This window comes from Lissotriton helveticus, chromosome 3_1 (genome assembly GCF_964261635.1).
Source record: "Lissotriton helveticus chromosome 3_1, aLisHel1.1, whole genome shotgun sequence".
Lineage (NCBI taxonomy): Eukaryota > Metazoa > Chordata > Amphibia > Caudata > Salamandridae > Lissotriton > Lissotriton helveticus.
This window is the reverse complement of record NC_136061.1, coordinates 754440080-754466157: the sequence shown is the minus strand read 5'-3', so window position 1 is coordinate 754466157 and position 26078 is coordinate 754440080. Positions and strand designations below refer to the sequence as shown.

The 26078-nt window shown below is 49.7% G+C and overlaps 1 protein-coding gene across 1 annotated transcript in view; it reads left to right on the top strand.

Moving 5' to 3' along the window:
* The window catches only part of CTR9 (CTR9 component of Paf1/RNA polymerase II complex), a 263261-nt gene that overhangs the window by 97288 nt on the left and 139895 nt on the right, over positions 1-26078 (top strand). Inside the window, exons 10-13 of the mRNA XM_078680945.1 lie at positions 22393-22482; positions 22570-22698; positions 23359-23542; positions 24148-24236. Of these exons, the coding sequence (XP_078537071.1) occupies positions 22393-22482; positions 22570-22698; positions 23359-23542; positions 24148-24236 (492 nt within the window). The remainder of the gene's footprint in view (positions 1-22392; positions 22483-22569; positions 22699-23358; positions 23543-24147; positions 24237-26078) is intronic.

Genomic DNA, 26078 nt, shown 5'->3' with positions numbered 1-26078 from the left:
GAAGTTCATATGCAGATTTCCCCTCCAGCGGAGGAGATCGACTACGACACGGACGTCGAAGTGCTCGATGCAGAAGAAGTCGTCGACGAGGTAGGAGACGACAATGATGCCTATGGGGCCACGGAAGATAGCTCATGTGAAGAGCTAAGCCCCGATCACACAATCACTACGGCTCAGGTCGAGGGATCGCCACATGGCCTTAACCAAGACCTTCCACCCAGATCCACGGCCTCGCCTAAGGGCCCGGCTACGGACACTTCTGCGGAGCCGCCATGGTCAAACCGAAACCGAATCTGAAACCTTGGGTGTCGACGACAACGAAAGTGATCGAGACGCCATCGAAACAGAAGACGTCTGTCCCTCCGGCCGCCTCCTCGTCCTCCGATACGACGGGGCAGCCGAAGCCGTAGAAGGCTGTTGCCCCGGGGGAGTCTACCAAGGGCGCCGAGCCGAAGTCGGTCAAGGGCGCCGAGTCAAAGTCGGTCAAGGGCGTCGAGTCAAAGTCGGTCAAGGGCGCCGAGTCAAAGTCGGTCAAGGGCGTCGAGTCAAAATCGACCAAGGGCGTCGAACCAAAGACTGGGACCCCACACCCAGTAGTCAAGGCCCCTGACAAGAACACGTCGGCACCGAAGGCCGTCGACACGAAAGGAGGGCACAGCTCGCCGAAAAGGGCTGATCCTGTACCTCGGCCGGACAAGAACAAGGCATCGACGCTAGAGTCTTCACTCGCTGGTGGACCGAAAACGCCTGTCGGGTCGACGAAACCGTCCGCTTCCTTTACGAAGCAAGTTTCGGACTCTCTACAACGCATCAGGAACAAGGCTTCCGCGGCCGCTCCGAAGGATGCTTCCACACCGAAGCCGGCTGCTGCAACGCCAAAGTCTTCGACGCCACTCCTGTTTACGTTGCCGCCGAAGGTGGCACCGAAGGCCTTTGCACCACGCTCGGTCGCCGAAGCGCCCGTGCCAGTGTCTACAGCGTCGAAGCATTCTCAGCCGCTTGGGAGCTTAAAGCATCGACAACCCTCGGTGGAGGAGCAGTCGGAACACTTTATCGACGCCGACACCGGGAAACTTACCCTCTACAAGAGGAAAATCACAGCAACCCAGCCTCTGGAGTCCTACACAATTCCTTTGAAGTGCAAAAAACCTGCTACAGACTCCCCAGTTCTAATGGAGCCGCTTGCTCCACGGACTCCAAGAGTGGCTACACCCTCACCCACTTATTCAGATGTGGAGGGTGGAGAAGGTGATGACGAGGAGTATAACTTTCCTGCCAACACTGATCCTGAGGATCAGCAAGACTCATGGACAGATGCAGGTGACCCATTGGATCAGCATACTGCCCAGGACCCTCAGGTCTACAATGTCAAGCCCTCTCCTACTGAGGATTCAGCTGCATTTAATGCTCTAATTGAGAGGGCGGCTAAAAACCACGACGTGGAGCTACACGCTGACCCTATCGAAGTGGACTTCCTCTTTGATACCTTTTCAACAGCTGAAAAGACTGTCAAGACTCTCCCCATGCTGAAAGGGGTTCTGAAACATGCTGCAGACATTTTTAAGGAACCCACACTGGCCAGGGTGGTCAACCCTAGGATTGAAAAGAAATATAAACCGGCACCTGGCGACCCTACCTACATCAAGGGCCAGTTGCCATTGGACTCTCTGGTCGTTTCTAAAGCCCGGAAGAAGGCAAACTCGCAGACCACGGGTGATGCTCCTCCCCCTGACAAGGAATCTAAAGTGCTGGAGGCATCAGGGAAGAGGGTGGCGGCTCAGGCGGCCAATATCTGGCGTATCTCAAACACGCAGGCACTCCTGGCTAGATATGACAGGGCGCACTATGACACACTAGAGACCCTGTTACAACATCTTCCAGAACAGTACAAAGAGGCAGCTGAGACGCTTATTCAGGAAGGGAAGCTCATCTCCAACGCTTCTATTAAATGTGCACTGGACGTGGCCGACACCGCGGCCAGGGCTATTAACACCAGTGTGATGTTGAGACGTCAGGCCTGGCTCAGAATCTCCGGTTTCAAGCCGGAGATACAGACCACCATCCTCAATCAGCCAGTGAACCCAGATAGGTTATTTGGTCCTGAGGTGGATACCACCTTGGAGAAGATAAAGAAGGATACCGAGACTGCAAAGTCCATGGGGGCTCTACAGTCCCAGCAGTTTCGAGGCAGTACTTTTCGTCGCTCAAGCAGTAGAGGTGTTTCCAGAGGCCAGATGTCCCAGCAAACACAATACATTAAGGGAGGGGCGCAGTCCTCTTACACCAAGCAGAGTAGAGGCGGTTATCGGGGCAACAGCGCCAAGGGCAGAGGTCGTGGAAACAACAACTCCCGCTCCTCCGCTACCAACAAACAGTGACGCCCTGTCACTGCCCCCCGACCATACTACACCTGTCAGGGGGAGACTCCAGCAGTTCCTGCCGGTGTGGAAATCCATCACCACAGACAGGTGGGTCAGGAAACTTATCCAGTTCGGTTATTGTCTGGAGTTAACATCCACTCCACCCAACATGCCACCAAAACACCGTCCTATCTCCACAGAGCATTTGCACTTATTGCAGCAGGAGGTACTCGTCATGCTGCAAAAAGGGGCAATCGAGCTCGTGCCAGTGGAAGAAGAAGGCACGGGAGTGTACTCCCTGTACTTCTTAATCCCCAAGAAAGACGGGTGCCTCAGACCCATTCTGGACCTCAGACCCCTAAATCAGTACATTCTATCAGAACACTTCCATATGCTCACACTGCAGCAGGTTCTCCTGTTGCTCAATCAGGGAGACTTCCTCGCAACCTTGGATCTCAAGGATGCATATTTCCACATTCCACTGCATCCATCACACAGAAAATACCTCAGGTTCACCATCCAGGGTCGGCATTATCAGTTCAAGGTTGTTGGACTTGGCCTTTTCCCCCCAAAATTTTTCGCTTTTGACCCCCTAACTTGATTGTCTCCCCCATGGGATTAAACCTGTATAGGCCATGAGTGGTGTGAGACACCTTGTGAAAATGTAATTACCTGACCTAATGTGAGCACTTGTAAAATCCCCCATTTTAAAACTACACCCCCATTTTGGAAATGTACCTGACTGAAATGTATTGTTTTTAAAATGGATGCCATGGCCATGGGTTTTGCCACTGGACTGACATAGGTCAGCAGTCTAGATTATATTACCCAGCTACCCCTAGTTTTGGAGGGAAAGCCTGGCACCCAGGGTGCTCACCCCCTCCCCTAGAACCAGTTTAGGCTAGATGTGCCAACATTCTAGAAGGTCCTGGCATTGCCTGGGAGGAGGGTATAAAGAGGGTGAAGTGTCACCAGAGAGTCAGTCAGCGCTGGGACAAAGAAGAGAGGGGACCTGCTGTGAGGTGCTACCGCCACATGGGCCTGTGAGCTGGGCCCTGCACCCCTATGACCCCCCCTCTGCTGTCCCCATGGGCCCCTGACCAGGGAGGGCCCCTACCCAGGTCCCTGACACTGTGGGGACCGGGAATTCCGTCAGCGTTGCGCGGAAGAAGCGCCAAGGAGGTGAGGAGTGTGCCCCTGAGGCTGATGATTGGGACTGTCTGTACTCCTAAACGCTATAAATCTAAAGCGCCGTGCTGAACCCAGGGTTGCTGACCTGCCTCAGATAATTTGCCCCTGGAGCGCCTAGCAAGCACTGTGGGAAGAGAAGCACTGGGGCTGTGTGGCCTGAGGAACTGTAGTGAGACTGTCCACCCCCCCATGGGAATTTGTGGCCCTGGACTGTGAAAGAGCTGTGCTGTGCCCCTTTGAGGCCCCAGGGTCCTGGGAGCTGTGGTCCTGAACTGCCTCAACTGCCTTCAAGCGCTCTCAGGCCGTGCCCCCTGATAAGCGCTGTTCTGTACAAGCCTGCTGTGACTCCAGAGACCATGGTTGTGCCTCCGAGCGCTGGGTGTCCTTGAGGGCTATTCTGGCCAAGCGCTGCTGGCCTCTAGGAGCTGTGTGTGACCTGAAAGCGGTGCCCCTTCGAAGCGCTGCTGTTTCCCACTCACCGCCGCAGCCCCGTGAAGCTCTGGGTCCGAAGCGCTGTTGTCTGCTCCGGCGGCCCCCGGTACCAGGAGAGGGCCGCCGCCGTGGTGTCAAGGGCCGCGCCCAGCCCGATTGCGTGGAGTCTTCCGCGGTGGCCCCTGGAGCCCTGAGGAGACCGCCGCGCGTTCCAAGCAGGCCGCACTAGGCCTGAAGCCATCGCGACCTCCACCACGTGACGGGGGCGCCGGCCGCGTCACCGGCCCGCCCCCGCCAACGCCGCACAAGGATTGGACCCCGCGGCTACATCTCTGGAGGCTGCAGCTGATAGGCGGGTGCAGTCGTGCCTTTCCCCAAGCTGGGCCCTGATTGGTCCTTGGCCTGCCGGAGCTTGAGAAGGCCGGTATCGTCGACGAGTGGACCCTGGAGAGAGGGCACGGCCCCCGTCTGGTCCTCAGCCCCGATCTTGCCCAAAAGCCAACGCAAGGGCCCCGGAGGGCCGAAGACAAAAAGGTAATCCCCAGGGGAGGAGGGCGGAAGGCCGGAGAAGGCCTCGAGTTCGCCCCTCCCCCGGGAGAAACTGTGGCTGGGTCCCGTTGGCCCTACTTAGCCAAAGAAAGACCTGGAAGTGGGTAGAACATGGGCAAAAGCCCTTAGTGATGGTCTGGCCATAAAGCTAACCCCTGGCTGGGGGATGGTTCTTCATAGACTACCGCTAGGCCCCGTTTAATGAAGGGTGTGCCTATTTGATGAAATGTTCTACTGATTGGGTTACTGTTATTAAATGCAACGTTTATTCCAGCCTGACCAGTAATGAAATGTTTACCCCCATTTAATGACTGGCTGATTCCTGCAGCTAGGAAATATTGTTGGCTGTGTAGTGCAGCGTTTGTTCTCCTAATGGGATGACACCTGAATGCTAAGGGATTATGACAGCACAAGGTTACATGATTTTCACTAAAGTGTTTAGGCCTGCCTGAAGGAAGCTGTTTACTCAGGCCCTGCAGTTATCTGTGGTTACTGTTTTTATGCTAAAGATGTCCTGCCCTAAGCTGGCCTGACGATTGATTCTAGGCCCCTGCTCATACCCCGAGGTTGTTGGTAGAGGGAGCCTAGCTAATCCCTTACAGGTGTTCCTGAGCTTTAAGGAGGGCCTCTACCTGATGTTAATGCTAGGCGATGTATGTTCCGCCTGATGTTTGATACACCTAGCCAGGTGACATGCCTAATGAAATGCCATAGTTACCTGTGCCAGATGGTCCCTGAGGTTAGGCATGGCTCTTAGGTTACTGTTTATACGGTTATGGTGAGGCCACTTTCCTGCCTAATGGTTAATCGCATGCTTTTGTGCCTGTTATTACAGGTGCTCCTATTTATGAGGTACTATGTTGCCCTGATGTTTTCTTTTACAGGGGTTGGGTTGGCGTGATTGTGCCTGATATAAATATCTATGCTAAGGTGGTATTTTGCATTTACAGCCTTCCCTGTAGGATGAGAGTCTGAGTTGGCCCCGCCAGATTGGGCTCCAGATCTAATGACATTTTTAACCCATCCTTTTTCCCTTACAGCATGGACTTTGGACTCAACCCTTTTTATCCCATGTAAATAATCCCCCTCTGAAGTACTGGGCTCTGGTGCCAGTTGGTGCCGTGTTATGATGACACTGTTGATGCATTTTTGCCTTGCAGGTTGGAGATACTAAACTGCTTAATTTTCCAACTCAAACTGGTGTCCTGCCTCTTTTGTGGTGTGCCTGGTGTGTTGACTGAGGGTACTGCGTGAGTGCTTCACATGTCCTCCAAGTTTGGCCTGCCCGCTTGATGCCATGCTACCCCCTTTGAGACTTGGGCAACCCCCAATTCCAACATTTGGTGGCAGAGCGGTGGGATAGGACTTGTGTTTGCGCAGTACCACAGCGGCCACGGGTTACACTGCAAATAGAGCTTTGGAGGTAATCCGAGCCTTGTTGTGGGGATTATTGTTGCTTCCTCCTGAAAGTGTTTGACAATTGTGTCCCCTTGTTCCACTGGGAGGGTGTGTCCCGGGTGTACCTCGCCACGATGGGGTTGATTTACCAGGAAGTGGAACTAATGGAGTACACCGAACAGGAGGTGATAGACTTCCTCCTGGAGAGAGGGATACCCCCAGTAGGGAACATTAGGAGGAATTTGTTTCTCTATGAGGCCCTCAAGAGGGGAGAGCCCTTAGAGGTTAATGGGGACTTGTCTGACTACCCCCCCGAAGTGTTGAAGGGTCAGTGGGTTAGAAACCAGAGTGAGGGCTCCCCATCCAGAACCCTGGGAGGTAAATGCTCCGATGAGGAGGAGGAAGAGTCTAGCAGGGCAGAGACGCCAGTAGCTGTGGAGGACACCGAAGATAGGGAGTCTCGCACTGGGTCCAGTCCCGGGGGCACTGCCCCATCCCTTTCCCTGTCCCCAGAAGAGTGGGTAGATAGGAGGGAGGAAAGGGAGTATCAGCTGGCGCTGGCAAAGCTCAGGCATGCCGAGGGCTTAGCGCAGCTGAGGGTAGAAGAGCAGCGACTAGAGACTGAAAAAGTCCTAGCGCAGGAGAGGATGGCGGAGGCGGAGAGGGCCTTCGCCAGAGAGAGATCAGCTCAGGTGGGTAGGTTTTCCCCTGAGAGTGGTTTTAGGAGTCTGGATTCACCGAAGAGGGTGGGATCCAGTGGTGGCAGCGAGTGTAGGTCCAGTGCAAGGAGTCCCACTCCCGAAACCCAAGAGACTGTGCCTGATTCCCCGGAAGAGGAGGACGGGTTAGTGTTTAGGGGCAGGGGAAAGCTGTTCCATCAGTCCTGGGGAGAGTTCGAGGAGGAGTGTTGGACTGTACTGGAGGATTGGGTGGTGAGGAGAGCAGTGGAGGATTGGGAAGGGCTGTGCCATGCCGTTATCCGGGAGCACATGCTAAGGAGTTGTGTCCCAAGACTGCGTCACCATCTGTTGCAGTGCGGGTTCTCAGACCCCAGGGAACTTGCACGGGAGGCAGACCTCTGGGTAAGTGCCAGAGCGTCTGGGAAGACATTGGGGAGTGATCCAGAAAGGAGAGGTGCAGGGATCTTCCGACCCAGCGTGGCGGGAGAGGTGAGAAGCCCAGCTAGGTCCCAGGATAGTGGGCGGGTTGTAGGGCCTCACATCCCATCTAAAGGAGGGAGTGAGACGGGGAGGTGTCCCGAGATGCCCCAACTGCAGTCACAGGGACTGGAGAGTTCTTTTAGGGAACCCCAGGTTGGGAGTCTAGGCTGTCCCGGTGTGCCTTCTCGTGGAAAGGATCCCCTCATGTCAGGAGGACCCGGAGCATCATTAATTGGAGCTCCAGTGGTTCGGGGGTTTGACCAGTCACAGGGTTTAGATCCTGGACTGGGGTTCCAGGTTAAGGGGTTGCCTGACCTGGAGGGTGGGGTACCTGTAATTCAGGTCCCTACCAATTTGACTCCTAGGGGTACTACTCCCAGTGGGAGGGTGCGGAACTCTGGGAGGGGGTGCAGAGGGAGGAAGGTCTCTTCTCTGTCACCAGCTCAGCCACAGGGCGCAGATCCTGGGTTGGGTGGCCAGGGACAGGGTTTGCCTGCTCTGGTGGGAGGGACCTCTGTAACCAGAGTCCCCCCGGAAGTGACTCCCAGGGGTACTACTCCAGTTAGGAGGGTGCGGGACTCTGGGAGGGGGTGCAGGGAGAGGGAGGACTCGCCCCTGTCACCGGTTCAGCCTGTGGGTTTCGGCTCCAGGTTGGGGAGAGAGTTGTGTGAGGGTGTCCCCCAGCGTAGGAGATGGAGGAACCCTAGGAGGAGAAGTAGGGGGAGGAGAGCCTCGCCCCTAAGGGCTGGTCAGTCTGAGGGTGTAGACCCCAGATGGGTGGACCAGTGGCAGTTTGGAGAGAAGAGAGTGGTCCAAGGGAATTACACGCCTGAGGCTAGAGCCTCCCACTCTAGGAAGGAGAGACATCCCACTAGGGAACACCAGTGGGGTGGTGATGTTGGTGAAAGGAGGGATGCGAAAAAGAACCATTGGGTTCCAGAGTGGAGGAGAGACTGCAGGTGCTCCTGTAGTTGCAGGCCTGCGTCCACCTTTTTCCGCCCCAAGCAGGGAAGCCCATCAAGGCATTGATATGTCTACCCTGGCTTTTGGCTGGGGGGGAGTCGTGTTGGACTTGGCCTTTTCCCCCCAAAATTTTTCGCTTTTGACCCCCTAACTTGATTGTCTCCCCCATGGGATTAAACCTGTATAGGCCATGAGTGGTGTGAGACACCTTGTGAAAATGTAATTACCTGACCTAATGTGAGCACTTGTAAAATCCCCCATTTTAAAACTACACCCCCATTTTGGAAATGTACCTGACTGAAATGTATTGTTTTTAAAATGGATGCCATGGCCATGGGTTTTGCCACTGGACTGACATAGGTCAGCAGTCTAGATTATATTACCCAGCTACCCCTAGTTTTGGAGGGAAAGCCTGGCACCCAGGGTGCTCACCCCCTCCCCTAGAACCAGTTTAGGCTAGATGTGCCAACATTCTAGAAGGTCCTGGCATTGCCTGGGAGGAGGGTATAAAGAGGGTGAAGTGTCACCAGAGAGTCAGTCAGCGCTGGGACAAAGAAGAGAGGGGACCTGCTGTGAGGTGCTACCGCCACATGGGCCTGTGAGCTGGGCCCTGCACCCCTATGACCCCCCCTCTGCTGTCCCCATGGGCCCCTGACCAGGGAGGGCCCCTACCCAGGTCCCTGACACTGTGGGGACCGGGAATTCCGTCAGCGTTGCGCGGAAGAAGCGCCAAGGAGGTGAGGAGTGTGCCCCTGAGGCTGATGATTGGGACTGTCTGTACTCCTAAACGCTATAAATCTAAAGCGCCGTGCTGAACCCAGGGTTGCTGACCTGCCTCAGATAATTTGCCCCTGGAGCGCCTAGCAAGCACTGTGGGAAGAGAAGCACTGGGGCTGTGTGGCCTGAGGAACTGTAGTGAGACTGTCCACCCCCCCATGGGAATTTGTGGCCCTGGACTGTGAAAGAGCTGTGCTGTGCCCCTTTGAGGCCCCAGGGTCCTGGGAGCTGTGGTCCTGAACTGCCTCAACTGCCTTCAAGCGCTCTCAGGCCGTGCCCCCTGATAAGCGCTGTTCTGTACAAGCCTGCTGTGACTCCAGAGACCATGGTTGTGCCTCCGAGCGCTGGGTGTCCTTGAGGGCTATTCTGGCCAAGCGCTGCTGGCCTCTAGGAGCTGTGTGTGACCTGAAAGCGGTGCCCCTTCGAAGCGCTGCTGTTTCCCACTCACCGCCGCAGCCCCGTGAAGCTCTGGGTCCGAAGCGCTGTTGTCTGCTCCGGCGGCCCCCGGTACCAGGAGAGGGCCGCCGCCGTGGTGTCAAGGGCCGCGCCCAGCCCGATTGCGTGGAGTCTTCCGCGGTGGCCCCTGGAGCCCTGAGGAGACCGCCGCGCGTTCCAAGCAGGCCGCACTAGGCCTGAAGCCATCGCGACCTCCACCACGTGACGGGGGCGCCGGCCGCGTCACCGGCCCGCCCCCGCCAACGCCGCACAAGGATTGGACCCCGCGGCTACATCTCTGGAGGCTGCAGCTGATAGGCGGGTGCAGTCGTGCCTTTCCCCAAGCTGGGCCCTGATTGGTCCTTGGCCTGCCGGAGCTTGAGAAGGCCGGTATCGTCGACGAGTGGACCCTGGAGAGAGGGCACGGCCCCCGTCTGGTCCTCAGCCCCGATCTTGCCCAAAAGCCAACGCAAGGGCCCCGGAGGGCCGAAGACAAAAAGGTAATCCCCAGGGGAGGAGGGCGGAAGGCCGGAGAAGGCCTCGAGTTCGCCCCTCCCCCGGGAGAAACTGTGGCTGGGTCCCGTTGGCCCTACTTAGCCAAAGAAAGACCTGGAAGTGGGTAGAACATGGGCAAAAGCCCTTAGTGATGGTCTGGCCATAAAGCTAACCCCTGGCTGGGGGATGGTTCTTCATAGACTACCGCTAGGCCCCGTTTAATGAAGGGTGTGCCTATTTGATGAAATGTTCTACTGATTGGGTTACTGTTATTAAATGCAACGTTTATTCCAGCCTGACCAGTAATGAAATGTTTACCCCCATTTAATGACTGGCTGATTCCTGCAGCTAGGAAATATTGTTGGCTGTGTAGTGCAGCGTTTGTTCTCCTAATGGGATGACACCTGAATGCTAAGGGATTATGACAGCACAAGGTTACATGATTTTCACTAAAGTGTTTAGGCCTGCCTGAAGGAAGCTGTTTACTCAGGCCCTGCAGTTATCTGTGGTTACTGTTTTTATGCTAAAGATGTCCTGCCCTAAGCTGGCCTGACGATTGATTCTAGGCCCCTGCTCATACCCCGAGGTTGTTGGTAGAGGGAGCCTAGCTAATCCCTTACAGGTGTTCCTGAGCTTTAAGGAGGGCCTCTACCTGATGTTAATGCTAGGCGATGTATGTTCCGCCTGATGTTTGATACACCTAGCCAGGTGACATGCCTAATGAAATGCCATAGTTACCTGTGCCAGATGGTCCCTGAGATTAGGCATGGCTCTTAGGTTACTGTTTATACGGTTATGGTGAGGCCACTTTCCTGCCTAATGGTTAATCGCATGCTTTTGTGCCTGTTATTACAGGTGCTCCTATTTATGAGGTACTATGTTGCCCTGATGTTTTCTTTTACAGGGGTTGGGTTGGCGTGATTGTGCCTGATATAAATATCTATGCTAAGGTGGTATTTTGCATTTACAGCCTTCCCTGTAGGATGAGAGTCTGAGTTGGCCCCGCCAGATTGGGCTCCAGATCTAATGACATTTTTAACCCATCCTTTTTCCCTTACAGCATGGACTTTGGACTCAACCCTTTTTATCCCATGTAAATAATCCCCCTCTGAAGTACTGGGCTCTGGTGCCAGTTGGTGCCGTGTTATGATGACACTGTTGATGCATTTTTGCCTTGCAGGTTGGAGATACTAAACTGCTTAATTTTCCAACTCAAACTGGTGTCCTGCCTCTTTTGTGGTGTGCCTGGTGTGTTGACTGAGGGTACTGCGTGAGTGCTTCACATGTCCTCCAAGTTTGGCCTGCCCGCTTGATGCCATGCTACCCCCTTTGAGACTTGGGCAACCCCCAATTCCAACAAAGGTCCTCCCTTTCGGGGTGACCACAGCGCCCAGGGTGTTCACAAAATGCCTGGCGACAGTGGCGGCGCACCTCAGGAGGCAGAACGTTCACGTTTACCCTTATCTGGACAACTGGCTTATACAAGCAAAGTCGGCACAGCAGTGCGCCGCCAACACGTCCCACACCATTCACCTTCTTCACGATCTGGGATTCTCACTAAATTTCCCAAAGTCGCACCTTCAGCCAGCCCATGTGCGGCAGTATCTGGGCGCGACGATCAATACTCTGGCAGCCACAGCTCAGCCAAATCCTGTGAGGATCGACAGTATTCAGTCACTGATCCAAAAGTTCAGGCCGCAACACTCGCTTCCAGCAAGAGTGTTCATGCAGTTGATAGGCATGATGGCCTCCTGAATTTCTTATAGTCCCGCACGCGAGGCTACATATGCGTCCGCTCCAAGAATGCTTGGCTCATCAGTGGACTCAGGCTCAAGGACAGTTGAACGACCTAGTGTTGGTGACCGGTCGGGCATACAACTCTCTGCATTGGTGGAATCCACACAACCTTTGCAAGGGCCGACCGTTCCAGGAGCCTGTGCCACAGATTATCCTGACGACTGACGCATCTCTCCAGGGATGGGGAGCTCATGTACTCCACTACACGGTGCAGGGACTATTGACAACGCAGCAAAAGAAGATGCACATCAACTACCTAGAACTGATGGCAATCTTCATGGCATTGAAGTAATTCAAAGTACATCTGTGCAACAAAGTCGTGTTGATCCGGACGGACAACATGACGGCCATGTACTACATTCAGAAGCAGGGAGGTACACCCTCTCCGCAGTTGTCTCATCTGGCTCAGAGCATGTGGAAGTGGGCCATTCAAAGGAACATCTTCCTCATGGCGGAACACCTCCCGGGCAAGGACAATCAGATGGCTGATCTGCTCAGCAGGTACAGCCACCAAATGCACGAGTGGGAGATACATCCATCAGTACTCCGCCCGTACTTCCAGCAGTGGGGTCATCCACAAATAGACCTGTTTGCCACAAGGGAAAACGCAAAATGCCAAAGCTTTGCCGCCAGGTTCCCTCACCCACAGTCGCAAGGCAATGCGATATGGATGAACTGGTCAGGCAGATTTGCGTACGCTTTTCCCCCGGCACCTCTCATTCCGCTGGTGGCACGAAAGCTAAAGCAACACTCGATGACACTCATCCTGGTTGCTCCAACGTGGGCACGCCAACCATGGTACACCACGTTTCTTGAACTCTCCGTGGTGCCGCATCAAAGGCTGCGCCTCACACCCAGGCTTTTGACGCAGAACCGTGGCGACATTCAGCATCCAGATCCGCAACAGCTCAACCTGGCGATCTGGCTCCTGAAGTCTTAGAGTTTGGCTACCTTAACTTGCCTCCTGAATGCATGGATATCATACGGGAAGCACGAAAGCCCACCACCAGAGCTTGCTATGCAGCAAAATGGAAGCGGTTTGTCGTTTACTGTACTGAACACAACAGGTCTCTTTATACGCAGATGATGTTACATTATATGTAAATCTGAGAACTTGGATCCTCTGATCAAAGAATTAATCCGGTTTGGGGGTCTATCGGGCATGCTCATCAACTGGGCGAAGTCGGTTCTCTTCCCGCTAACAGAGGTCACAGAGCAGTTCCAATCAGGATCCCTGCTCTGTTGGTTAGAGGGCCCAGTGCAAAAACTAGGCATTTGGGAAAGCCGTAATGTTGAAGAATTGTGGCGCTCCAACTATGGACGACTGATTGAATTGCTGGAAAGCTGACTGAAAAGGTGGATGGGACTTCCTTTGCCCATGGTGGGCGGGCAGGCTGGCTGGCTATAGCCAAAATGGCCATTCTGCCCACATTTCTATATCTAATTATTTATTAATCTTCCCCTCCCTCTTCATAGCAGCTTTAGGTGGAAATTGCGCTCAAACATGATCACTTTGGCATGTGCCGGGAAACAACCCAGTGTCACTTGGAAAACCCTAAAAATACCCTTTGTGCAGGGTGGACTGCGCATCTGACATGGATCTTTATTATAGCTTTTCATAGGCACAGTTTGGATTTCACTGGGTATACCCTACGGAGTTTATGGCGCATACAGTGCCTGAAAATGACCAAGTGGAGCCACATCCACTGAGGACAGTTATCTAAAGATCGCAGCCTAGACCGTGGGCATGGCATGAGCTGCGCTGTAGGGCACGGCTATTGGTGCTGTACATCCCCTCTATACCGACAGACATCCCACATTACCGTTCTCTGCAGACGCTAGGTCCTGCTCCAGATTGAAGAGACTCCAGCTCAACACAATGGGAGATGCGTTCACAGTGGGAAACTTTCCTTTCCTTTTTTTTTATAACTTTATTTACCGACATTTACATAGCAATGTTATTTGTACAGTTGTTCCTTCACAATTTGTTAACAGTTCCATGTTTAAGGCCGCATCGTGCAATGTTATACACAAAAGATTGGACTGCTTGACACATGTATTACAATGCATGACCATTGCGGGTTTGTCTTTGCTTTTGACACATCTTCAGAAATCAGGTAAGACTATATGCACAGAAATTGACTGAAGTCTATACACAATATGGTTTCATAATTCTACTTTTCAACCCACACCTGTCAGAACTATGCCATCAGGAGTGGAGCTTGGGGCGTCAGGCTCTAAGTTTTATAAATATGATTTGAGCGGACCCCAGATGTCCTTAGGTCGAGATTTGCGTGGAAGAAGTGTAACATATAGTTCGCAGTTCGTGTTACAAAAAGTGAGGCTGGCTAGCCATGCATTCGTTGTGGGAAGCCGTTTGCTGCCCCATCTAAGAGCGAACTCCAGTTTAGCCAAAAGCAGCGCCAGCGCAATAAACTTGAGTAATGTTTTGGGCATGTTGAAGACGTATTCTAGAAGTGCATCCTCCAGGGTGGGTCTTATTCCAGTTGTCATCTGTGATAGTATGTCAAAAATGGCAACCCAGAACTCCGCAATCTTGGGGCAAGTCCATGACAAATGAGGAAAATCGGCATAAGGGCTGTTGCACTTCCGACCGTTATGGGGTCGGGAGGGATCAATAGCATGAAGTTTGACCAGCGTCATGTATGCTCTTCATAGGAATTTAAAATGTATCAGCTTATGCCTGCTGTTGAGCGAGATATGTGCACAGCAGTAAACCCATTGATCATCCAAGATGGGATGACCCAAGTCCAGCTCCCAGGCAGCTCGAATCTTCGTGACGTGGCACGGTACTAGAGCCATGCATGATCTGTGTAACTTTGAAATCAATTTTTTCCCGTTGGGGTTCGTTATTAAAAAGGATTAAGGTCCGATGAGCTGTGGTTAAAGAGTATATTCCGTAATCTTAGCACGCAGAGCCCTGCGCACCCTATTGAAAATATACTGTTCCATAAAGGTCAGGCCAGACCCCTCCTCCCTCCCGCGTTGTTGAATATATGCCCACCCGGGAATAGGTCACCGAGCTTTATCATTGAGTGGGATTTGAGCACTCTCAAAACTAATTTCTCCTCTGTGATAAGGGAGCCATGGGTTGTGCGCTATGGGAATCTCAGAAGAGTACAGGGATCCGCTTTCAGTGACTCGTGAAAATGTATGCCATGCCCAGCTCATGGTGGAGACCGTCTGAATGTCCTTGGGAACGCGAGGAAAGCCCTGGGGCCTAATGGTGTGGAGCAGAGTCGGAGCGCCAAGTCAGGGGAATGCGCGTGTTGGGATGATACCATGAATGGGCAAAGCTGGCCTGTGCCACTAGATAGTACATTCTAAACTCAGGGCCCCCCTCTTTCGTAAGGCAAGGTCAGGGTTTCCCATCGTATCCTAGCCCCCCTCCTCCCCCCCCCCACACACACACACACCTCCCCATGCGAGCCTGACAAGGTGTGACCTGAGGGTCTTTTAAAAAAAAGCATCTGCTAGCGGAATGGGGATATTGTGGAACATGTATAGAACTTTCGGAAGAACGATCATTTTCATAAATGCAATTCTTCCGGACCTAGAAAGTGGGAGCCGTAGCCAACGTTCTATCTGCGCTTCAAGGTTGTGTATGGCTGAGCCGTAATTCAGCCGCACCTATTGCTCTGCCTCTCTATGTATTTGAATGACCAGATACCTTACCGAGTCATGACACCATTACAGTGGAAACTCACATTCCCATTCAATGGTGCCTGTCCTTAAGGGGAATAGCACGGACCTGCTCCAGTTTATGCACAATCCCGAATATCCGCTAAAACGTAGGATCTCCCTGATATGAGGGTCGAGATTGGCCTGCGGACATACAGCACAATGTCGTCCGCATAGAGCGAGATGAAGAGGGGCCCTGTATTAAACTGTATACCTCTATGCAGATGTTTCTCTTAAAGGTGGCGGATCAGAGGGTCTAGTGCCAAAATAAAGAGTAGGGGAGAGAACGGTCAACCCTGCCTGGTGCCCCGTGTAAGAGTAAATGGGGTGGATAGTGTGCCGTTCAGATGGAGTCTCGCCATGGGAGAGGCGTAAAGCACCGCCGTGAGGTCAATGAAACCTTTGGGGATGCCTAGCTTCCTCATCACGGCCCTTATGAAAGGCCATTCCAAGGAGTCGAACGCCTTCTCCGAATCCAACAGGATCTCTGCCACCGGAACCTCTGGAGCAATTCTATGGAGCACTGCAAACAATGTACGCAGATTTAGCGCCGTGTACCTGTGGGGGACGAAGCCAGATTGTACTGGGGATATGATGCGATCTAAGAGTAGCGCGAGCCTTAACGCAATCATTTTAGCAAGGATCTTGTAGTCCAAATTCAAAAGTGATAGCGGCCTATATGAGCCACAACTTAATGGATCCTTGCCAGGCTTGGGCAGAGAGACTATTACTGCCTCACGTGGGTGGCAATGATTTATTTTCTAGGGCTTCCGCATAAACCTCAAGAAGGTGCTGACCAAGAATATCTTTATAATGTTTGTAGAATATGCCTGTGAAGCCATCTAGCCCAGGCGCTGTGGTGCCGTTCAGGGCGTCTATGGCGCTAACAATTTCTGCCTTAGACAATGGCTGCGCTAAGAACTTCTGCATATAGTCCTCAAGCCATTCCATCGCATTCTTGTTGAGGTAAGCCTTGTGATCGCCGTCGTTGTGTCACTCGTGTGAAGTATATACATTGGCGTATTAGTGATGGAACTCCTCTCGGATCGCCGCCGTATGAATCTGCCCGTCTTCTGAACGGATAGATGCAATATAGTACTTCCCCACCCAAGGACGCAACAGTTGTGCCAGTGTGTCCCGGTCTGTCCCCCGCTCCATACCTCCTGGCAGTGGTGTATTTCCCTAGAAACTTTGTTTCGCTATCAGCGGCGTTCCTGAATTCCATCAATAGCAACAGTCTACTGGGTCTACTGACCTGTTTAACCGGGTCAGGGTGTGCCAGCAGTTCTTCGTCCAAGACCTTCAGTCGGTCCTCTATGCGGGCAATTGTTCCTCTCAGCAATTTCAGAACCCCAGCATGTTTGGCAATGCATTCCCCCTTATATATGCCTTCAATGCCTGCCACACAATTGCCCACATGCTGACCGAACCCATATTTAGATCAAAATAAGTCTCTATCGACTAAAATTTCAGCAGAAAATACTGGATCTTGTAGGGCCTGCCCCGGGAACCTCCACTGCCTTTCACTACCCTCTGGTTTCGGAATCCGGAGATGCATGTTGACCGGTGAGTGATCAGAGTACATTCTAGGCAAAAGGGTCATGGAACGAAACCAGGGAGCCATAATATGGGAGACCAGCCAAAAGTCCAGTCGTGTCCAAGTGTCGTGGGGGGCTGAATAGTGACTGTATGCCTTGTCATTGGGGTAACGCATGCGCCATATGTCCACTAAACCAATTGAGTCACAGATGTCCCTAAGTATCTTGCTGGCTTGTGGTTTCGTGGTCGGGGAGTCTGCCATACGGTCTAGTGTGGGTTGCAGAAGAAGGTTAAAATTCCCCCAACACCCCTCCCCAGGCAAACATAGTCAGCGCCTAAAGAAAGCAGAATCCCTAAGGAGGTAGATCCTTATACGTGGTTGAGACTGGACCTTATACTAGCTAAACAAAAAAAATTGTCTCAAACACAATTACTTCAAAGAAAAATTAATTAAATGGATGGAAAAAAATATCTATTAAATTCCTTCCAGGCAAATCTTTTATTGCCATTCACTTCAAATTTTATGAAATTTTTACAATTGTATTAGCAAAAAACAAACACTGTACATTTAATATTCTAACACTTTAAACACAAAATGACATGAATATTGACCAATTAATGCAACATCAAAACATACTACAAAAACAAAAATATTTAACACAAAATACATATATCAACAGCAATAAATGAATATTCAAACTGTGCGTGGAACTATTGCCAAATTAATGGCGAACAATACAAATCACTGGACTAGCAAGTCCTAGTTTTTATTTATGAATCAAAATTCATTCCATCCAACACAAAAGCCGACGCGTTTCGAGGCCAGGACTGATGTCCCTGGTCTCTCATCAGGGCTTTGATTCTTTGTCGGGTTGGGGTCATGTGGCAATGTGTCGCGTTCCTTATGAATCTGCGGCAACTGGGGCTTTATTTTGAGGTGGGGTACCTGCGCTGGGCCGTCTCCCGGCCGGACTCTGAGAGGGTTGTAACCATGTGGCGGTTCGTCTTTCTATGCAACTTCAGTGGCCCGTAAATTTTTCAATAACAACTGCGCTCGCCTAGACCTATATGTCTGTGCCTCCCAACAATCAAATGTGTTCTGTAAGATTCAAAAGGTACCCCACCTCAAAATAAAGCCCCAGTTGCCGCAGATTCATAAGGAACGCAACACATTGCCACATGACCCCAACCCGACATAAAGAATCAAAGCCCTGATGAGAGACCAGGGACATCCGTGTGTTAAATATTTTTGTTTTTGTAGTATGTTTTGATGTTGCATTAATTGGTCAATATTCATGTCATTTTGTGTTTAAAGTGTTAGAATATTAAATGTACAGTGTTTGTTTTTTGCTAATACAATTGTAAAAATTTCATAAAATTTAAGTGAATGGCAATAAAAGATTTGCCTGGAAGGAATTTAATAGATATTTTTTCCACCCATTTAATTAATTTTTCTTTGAAGTAATTGTGTTTGAGACAATTTTTGTTGTTTAAAGAAAGCAGGATGGCATGTAAAGAGTGAAAGAAATCCGGGTCATCCACATTTGGTGCATAAATACACATTAAAGCGGTTATAACCTATAAACTTCGCTGTCACCAATGTGAAACAGCCAGCTCTATCTGTAGTCACTTTATATAGTTGAAAGGGCAGCCGTTTGTGTAGAAGTATGGCAGTTCCTCTAGAGTACGTGCTGTAGTTCGCAAAGTAGCGGTGTGCACCCTAGCTGGAGGCAAACATGGTAGGGGAGGAGGGGGACAAATGTGATTCCTGCAGAAAACATCATCAGCCCTATGGCGTTGCAAATAGTTTAGCACATGCTTCCCCTTCCTGGCGTTGTTCAGACCCCGCACATTCCATGTAAAGAAGGCAATGTCAGAAAAAGTGGAGAGCCTACCCACCATCATCACAGGTGGTCAGAGCTGTAAAGAACATGCTTGTGCTCATTTTGGCACACGGAACCTCATGAGTAACCAATAGTGTCAGGAACAAATGATACCATGTAATCAATGAAACTACTGTTCCCCCACCCATCCCCATAATCAAAACCTAGGGGAAATCCCAAAACCCAATAACAATTTAAAGCAAATATCTATTTTACCAATTGTAGACATAGCAAGAATGTGTGAACGCACTAGGGAGGAGGCAACGCCTCGCCTCACCCCCGCAAACGTGAAACATGTATTAAAGAGGAACACAAAAGAGCCAGAGTCCAATATTTGAAATTACGTGGCAAGGGAAGAAAACGGGGAACACTGGGAGAAGAATGAAACAAACGCAGTCAATACTTATTGATGTTGTGCCATTGTCAAGTCTATTAGCTCGCTGAAAACAGGTCCATACTGGAGCCAGAGGTGATCGGTCTACCGTGGGCGAATTCCCTGGTGTGGCAGTGTTGGCTCGGGTTTCTCAGAAATTCTTGGGCCTCAGCCGGAGTTTCGAAAATCCTTGATCTGCCATCTACGTCAACTTTCAGACATGCAGGGTACAGCATACCATATCTGAGACCGGCCTTGCCCAGCGTGGTTTTGATAGTTACAAATTTCAGATGGGGCTCTTGAACCATCGCCTGAAAGTCTGGGTACAAGGAAATGGCCGAGCCCTGCCATTCCAGCGACCCACGTTCTCATGCCATCCGCAATGCTGTGTCCCTGTCTTTAAAGTTCCGAAGCCGTGCCAAGATGAGGCGAGGCGGATAGCCAGGTTTAGGCCGTGGACCGAGGGATCTGTATGCCCTCTCGACAATCAAAGTAGCCGTGAAGTACTCTCGACCAAATAAGTCAATTAATAGGCTTTCAACAAACCCATCCAGTTGACCCGTATGTGTTGATTCAGGCACACCCATAATGCGCACATGGCGATGTTCTTCAATAGGCCTTCCATCCTCTTCAACCGTTTCGTAGCTTGGGATGAGCCATCGTCCAAGTCTGAAATCCTGCCCTCCACGGTGTCAAGTCAGTTCTCGTACTGATCCATTCGGGCCCCCATTTTGTCGAGGCGTTTGTCGAGAGCGTTGAAGCGAGTGTCCAATGCATGGAAGCCCGCCTTAAGTTCTGCCATAAGTGCCTCATTGCCCTGCATGTTGAGCTGCGGCGGGGCAGGAGCCTGATTACCTCCCTTCTTCATCGTAAGACTCGTCAAATCACTTCCTCCTCCAGCCTTCTCAAAGGTGAGTTTCCGCTACTTCGGATCTCCCTTCCCCATGGCCTTGGGGAGGGGCCACAAGTAATGGTGTCGCAACAGCCCTGGGACCTCGGGCGCAGACGGTCTTGCAGTAGCTTCAATCTAGGCTTGGTCCGCTGAGGGGAGAACAACCTTCTCTATGTACCCCCATCGCCTCCATTTGTGGCTGTCCCAGGTGGGGTCTTCTGGCAGTAGCTAGGCGGGCCTTATCAGCCTATTATGCCACCATCTGGCTATTCCACCTCCTCCAGAGTCATACAGAGAGGGGGGGCGGTCGCTGGCCGGCATGTTGATAATTTGATAATCGGGGTAGAGGACCCTGCCACCATGGGTCCGCCGTGTACCTGTATGCCCCACCTTGTGGCCCGGTGATGTTGGGAGAAGCACTGTGGTGCACCAGGCTGTGTGGATGAACAAGGACCTGCAAAGGGAAGGGAGCGCTCTGCTGCCCAGTCCACTGCAGCAAATGGAGGCCTCAACAATAGTTGTGGCGCGTCATGGCTGCGGGATATAAACGCTGGCTTACCCTCTGCTAAACGGGGAGCCCGTGTTGATTGGGAGCGCCATATGGAGTCTTTTGCCGCCAGGAAGTAGCGCGCCCCCGGTGCGTGTCTACCCGCCGCTCAGCACAGGAGCGATCTAAAGTTAAAGGGCAGTGCCCACAATCCCGGACGGCACGGTGTAGCAATCCAGGCTGCGGCATGTATGCCTCAGCACGCACAACACTGGAGCAGGGGTCCCTGACCTCACATGTTCGGGAGAGAGGTGCCGCAGGAATCAGGATGTCACGCGGAGTGGAGTCTCATAAGTGCCCTGGGGCATATCGGCTCGAGGGCTCCAGGATGGATTGCGTTTCTGGGAAGTTCGGCGGAGCTCTGATACTACTCAGCCTCGCCCCCCTTCCCAGTGGGAAACTTCATAGAACTGTGCCAGGCTCGGGAGGTAGAATAGTTGGGGGTACTACTCCTAATGACTTCCTACCAGCTCTGGGCTGCACTGCGCACCAGTTATTCTTCCTTCCCAGTAACGCTGCCCACTTCCCAGCTTCCTGAAGAACGGGTCTCCCCACAAATTGATCTTACAACTATACACTGAAATGCAGCGCACAATGCCAGTATGCAACCCTAAGGCGCGTCTGGAATGGGAAGCCCAGCTGGGCATACCTATTTGAGAAGACCAGTGGAAATTCTGCTGCGCGCAGGCAAGAAAACTGCCCCATGCTCTTGCTGCAAGCCAAATGATTACTTTTTCTACTCAGTGTGATATGCCTAGATATCACACTGGGACATTTCCTAGATAACGGGTAAGTCAGTCCGTTTTTCGAGAGTGAGCCAGTGAATGGGGCACAGGGCCCCTGAAATATTGTTTTATTACCTTTATTTCATGAGTAGTTTGACTCTAGCATTAGCAGCATTTAGATTTCAGATGTGTTTTGTAGTCTGGATGTGAGTTCATGGATGTCTCGATTTCCCTCCCGTTTCTCCTGACATAATGACTTGATTGGTCCCTTACTATTGATTTTAAAATGTAAATTGCATTTTTTCACTGGTCATAGTTGGTTGTGTGAATAAAGCAAACAATTTACAAGGAGGCCTAAAACACAATAACGTACTTGTTATATCAATCGGAACCTATTATGCGTGGTGCAGCGATCACGAGAAAAAGACCTCCTAATTCCCCAATAGTGAATGAATTTACATAAGCAATTGCAAGAAAGTGATCAGTGCACACTTCTTTCTAAACACAAATCGATTTACTGAGATCATTATTCTCATGAAGTAAAATACAAGAAATTTCATGGAAACATGTTTAAAAGATCTCTGGAAATGATATAAAACCAACCCAATATTGACCTGAAATACCGAAAAAAGAATTGGCTTGATTTGGAAATACTGGGCCCATTAATCATCTATTAATTAAGCAGAAGAAGAATTCTATGTTTTTAAACCTCTGAGACAAGACACCATTATAAGAAAGCATCACATGACTGAGCCCTGAAGAAGTCCCGCGAAGGGACGAAACACGTTGACTACACCATTAAGAATAAAAAGAATAAAGGACTATAAAATGTCTTTTCTGAATTTTCTTGTCTTTTCTTGTCTTTTACTTCATGAGAATGATCTCAGTAAATTGATTTGTGTTTGGAAAGAAGTGTGTGCTGATCAACTTCTTGCAATTGGTTGTGTGAATAAGCCCATTAGCGTTGTGTACTGGAATTCCTGGATTGACAAAAGTTTTCTGGATAAACAATACTTTATTGATTACTGGCTCAAGCATCATGTCTTTAGGACCCATTAAAAAAATCAACATATACAGCTTAAAGTTGTGTTTCAATGGCATAGAACGATTATGTTAATATTTTGTTATGAAGGCTTAAAAGGAGCTATTTGTAATTCTAATTCTTTTTCCATAGAGCCATTTAAAGAAAGTGACAGAGCAGTATCCAGATGATGTAGAGGCATGGATCGAACTGGCACAAATTCTGGAGCAGACAGATATCCAGGTGTATATTTTATGCAACCCCACCGTCTGATGTTCAGCACTCTACTGTGAAACTTATGCTAAACTCCTCCATTTTCACCCACTGCAGAATGCCCTCTCGGCCTATGGTACTGCTACTCGTATCCTTCAGGAAAAAGTGCAAGCTGATGTCCCTCCAGAGATTCTAAACAACGTGGGTGCTCTCCATTTTCGCCTTGGAAATCTGGGGGAAGCAAAGGTACAAAATAATGATGAAAATGTGTTGTTGGCATCCTTCCCATAAATGGAGTATTGATTACTTGTTCCCTCACAGCAACCTTCAGTTAACTTGACACTGCAGACTGTGGGGTACCAGTGCATATAGCGCATAGTCTAACAATATTATAGTCGAACAGTGAGCAAGTGTTGTATTTTATTAATTTATTTTAAGTCCGGAGTTTAGGTCTCCTTACTACCATACTTGAAAGCTTATGGTCTATGGGTCTAAACTCAATACCACAGCATGCTGCTACATGATCATGCACAACTTAGGTAGTCTAGCATTACTTCAGTAAATCACTCTAGTAAGGAATTACTAAGTTTTGAGGCATAGACAGTAGATAATGTCCTGGAATGCAGAACTAAAGTAGGTTTAATTGTGAGACATGTGCTTGTGAGATTAGCATGATTTGGGTGTTAAAAAAATAATAACATATATGATGCACACAATGACCTGAGCTCTTGTGTCTAGAGGCTAGATCCTATAGAGATGAATATGGTATATATGTTGTCCTCGGACAAAAATGATTTGTACTAGGGTAACCATTTTGAGTAAGAAGCAGATGAATTGATCATGTTTGATTTAAATTAAGTCCCAGCAACCTTTTTTTTTTTTTTTTTTTTTTCTTCCATTGATTAGAAATATTTCTTGGCATCCCTGGATCGTGCAAAGGCTGAGGCGGAACATGACGAGCACTATTACAATGCTATTTCTGTCACCACGTCTTACAACCTTGCAAGGCTTTATGAGGCAATGTGTGAATTCCATGAAGCAGAAAAACTTTATAAGAACATTTTAAGAGAACATCCCAATTATGTTGACTGTAAGAGATTTTATACTTTGAATGTTACATGCACATGTTTTGGTTTGACCTTCAATACTAACTAACTTTATCCATGGAAAAACTTCTCGTCTCCAAAAATATGCATTACATACATGAGTTATAATTGACACAATTTAGCCCAGTTGTTGTTGCTGTTTTGTCTATTTTATGTTGTTTATGTGATGTTGGTGCTGGGGAGACCGTGTCAGATTATTGAAATGAGAAGTAACAGGAAGGGAGGAATAGATACCTGAGATTTATCCGTGTATGTAAGACCTAAGCATATGGATCTAGGGCACTGGTAACCGTTCAAGACTCTTTTGTTCAAGGATCACCGTTTTCCGAACTGCAGGAGAGTTATCCCTCATTTCTGTATTCTTTAACACCATCAATGCTACAGAGATTCATCCCCCATGCTGATCGATGAATCCCATTGTTCATGACGAGCTCAGCTCGTCATGAGCACACACGCAGTGTACTGCATGACGAGCTGAGCTCATCATGAGCATGGAAGGGGTTAAAACCAGTATATAAATTTGTAATTGACTATTCTATTTGGTAAGGATCATGTTGCATAGTAAAAAGGGCCTTTTACTTTCTTGTAGGTTATTTACGCTTGGGAGCAATGGCCAGAGATAAAGGAAATTTCTATGAAGCTTCGGATTGGTTTAAAGAAGCACTTCAGATCAATCAGGTTTGTACTAACATGAGAAACTAATTCCTTTAGGCGCTTGTTATGAACTTGTGTGTTCTTTTTCGAGATTAATGATCGGTATATCTACTATTTATGCACCTTGTGCATTTATTTCATGGTTGAGTTTTTTTCAATAGTGAAATTTTTGAGGCGACAAAACTAATTTGGATAAAATTCTTCGTGATTCGGTTTTACTTTTATTTGTGTGCCAATGCAAAATCCCTATATTGTTTGAACTTTACATATAAGGAAATACACTAATAGGTAGAGTATACAACTTTTTTTAAATGGCTCTTTATTTGCATTTACATGTCTTGAGTGTCTCCACATACATAATTAAATCCCATCCAAAACAATGGGGAGTAAGTGACAGCAGTACATGTGCCTCCCCCACCCACTTCAATAGCCAATGCGTATCCTTAGTCCTCAGTCCATGATCGAGCAGCCCAGCATATCCTTCCAAACTACCGTTAGTAGCAGCTCAGGAGTAGCTGAGGGAAGGGAGTAGAGCTCAGAACAAACCATTTTAAATTAAACTGATTCAACATAACTCCTGACCCTGAGTCCTCTCACAATGACTGGAGGTGTGCTTTCAAAAGGCAATGCCAAACCCCTGCCCTGCACCTGCCTCTTCTCTTTCTCTCCCGTACAGTCCGCCTGGTCCCCAAATGTGTGTACCTTGTTGTAGGAAGCTGGCTCTGTATATGGTATGCCACTAGGTGGTTATACCATACACAGTTCTCCAAAAGTGTACAGGGCTTAATATAAAACCCAAAGTGCTCTATTAGTGGTAGTGTGGGTGAGCAGCCTTAGGCCTAACACAGAGGAGTGTAAGACATTTATTGCACAACATTTTTTTTTTAAATTTCCAAAACCTTTATTGACAAGTTCAATACAATCAGAATACATTTTGCATCAGCTCAGAGCGACATACACAGTGGATGTATAATCGAACTACGTAAATGCAATGACATTACCAACATACAAAAGACGAATTCCGTGAGATTTATTGCACAACATTGACCGTTAATGGACACACGACTCAAGAATGAGATCTATACCAATTTTAGAAAAATAAGCTTTGTTTGTACTTTATTTTAAGACCTAGATATAAGCAATAAGGGAAGTACATTTGTTATCCTATGGAGGAGGAAAACAATAATGCGGTTAAACTGGTAAGTACGCAACTTTGGGACCTAAGGTCAGCACAGGGCAAGGGTCAGGTGAGTACCAAAACGGCCCCACCAGCGGCACAGGGGCGGCCGGGTACAGAGGTCAAAGTCGGCATGGCACCTTGCGTGCCACTCCAGCAAGCACTACCTGAAGGTATAGGTGAATCGCCACACAAGTGGGCTAAACAGCCGGAAGGCAGGTTGCACTGTACCACAGGTGAGGGCATATGAGGGCATATCTGCATGAGTAGATGTGCCCCTACAACACTTAGGTCAATTCTTAAATATTGTAAGTTCCAGGGAAGCCATAAGGAGTACATGGGCTGGAATCTAGACAACTTGAGTTCCACGCCACCATAATGGCTTTACTGAATCCAGAAACGTTTGGTTCTTGTAATTAATCCACACTGATGCCAGTGTGAGATTTATTATACCATGTACTAAGAGGGCATCTCACAGGTTCCACCTGAAAAGCTACTGACCCAGGTGTGGTCATTATCTGGCTTCAGGCAGCCTGCCACACACAAACACCCCTGGACCCCTGGGTAAAGAGCTTCTGCCCTTTGGGACCAGAACAATGCACATCCTGGGCAGAGGTGTCACACCTCCCCCAGGAGAGGCCCAGTGCTTCAAGTGGAAGCTTCAAAGGCCTGCTGCCTTTATAATGCGA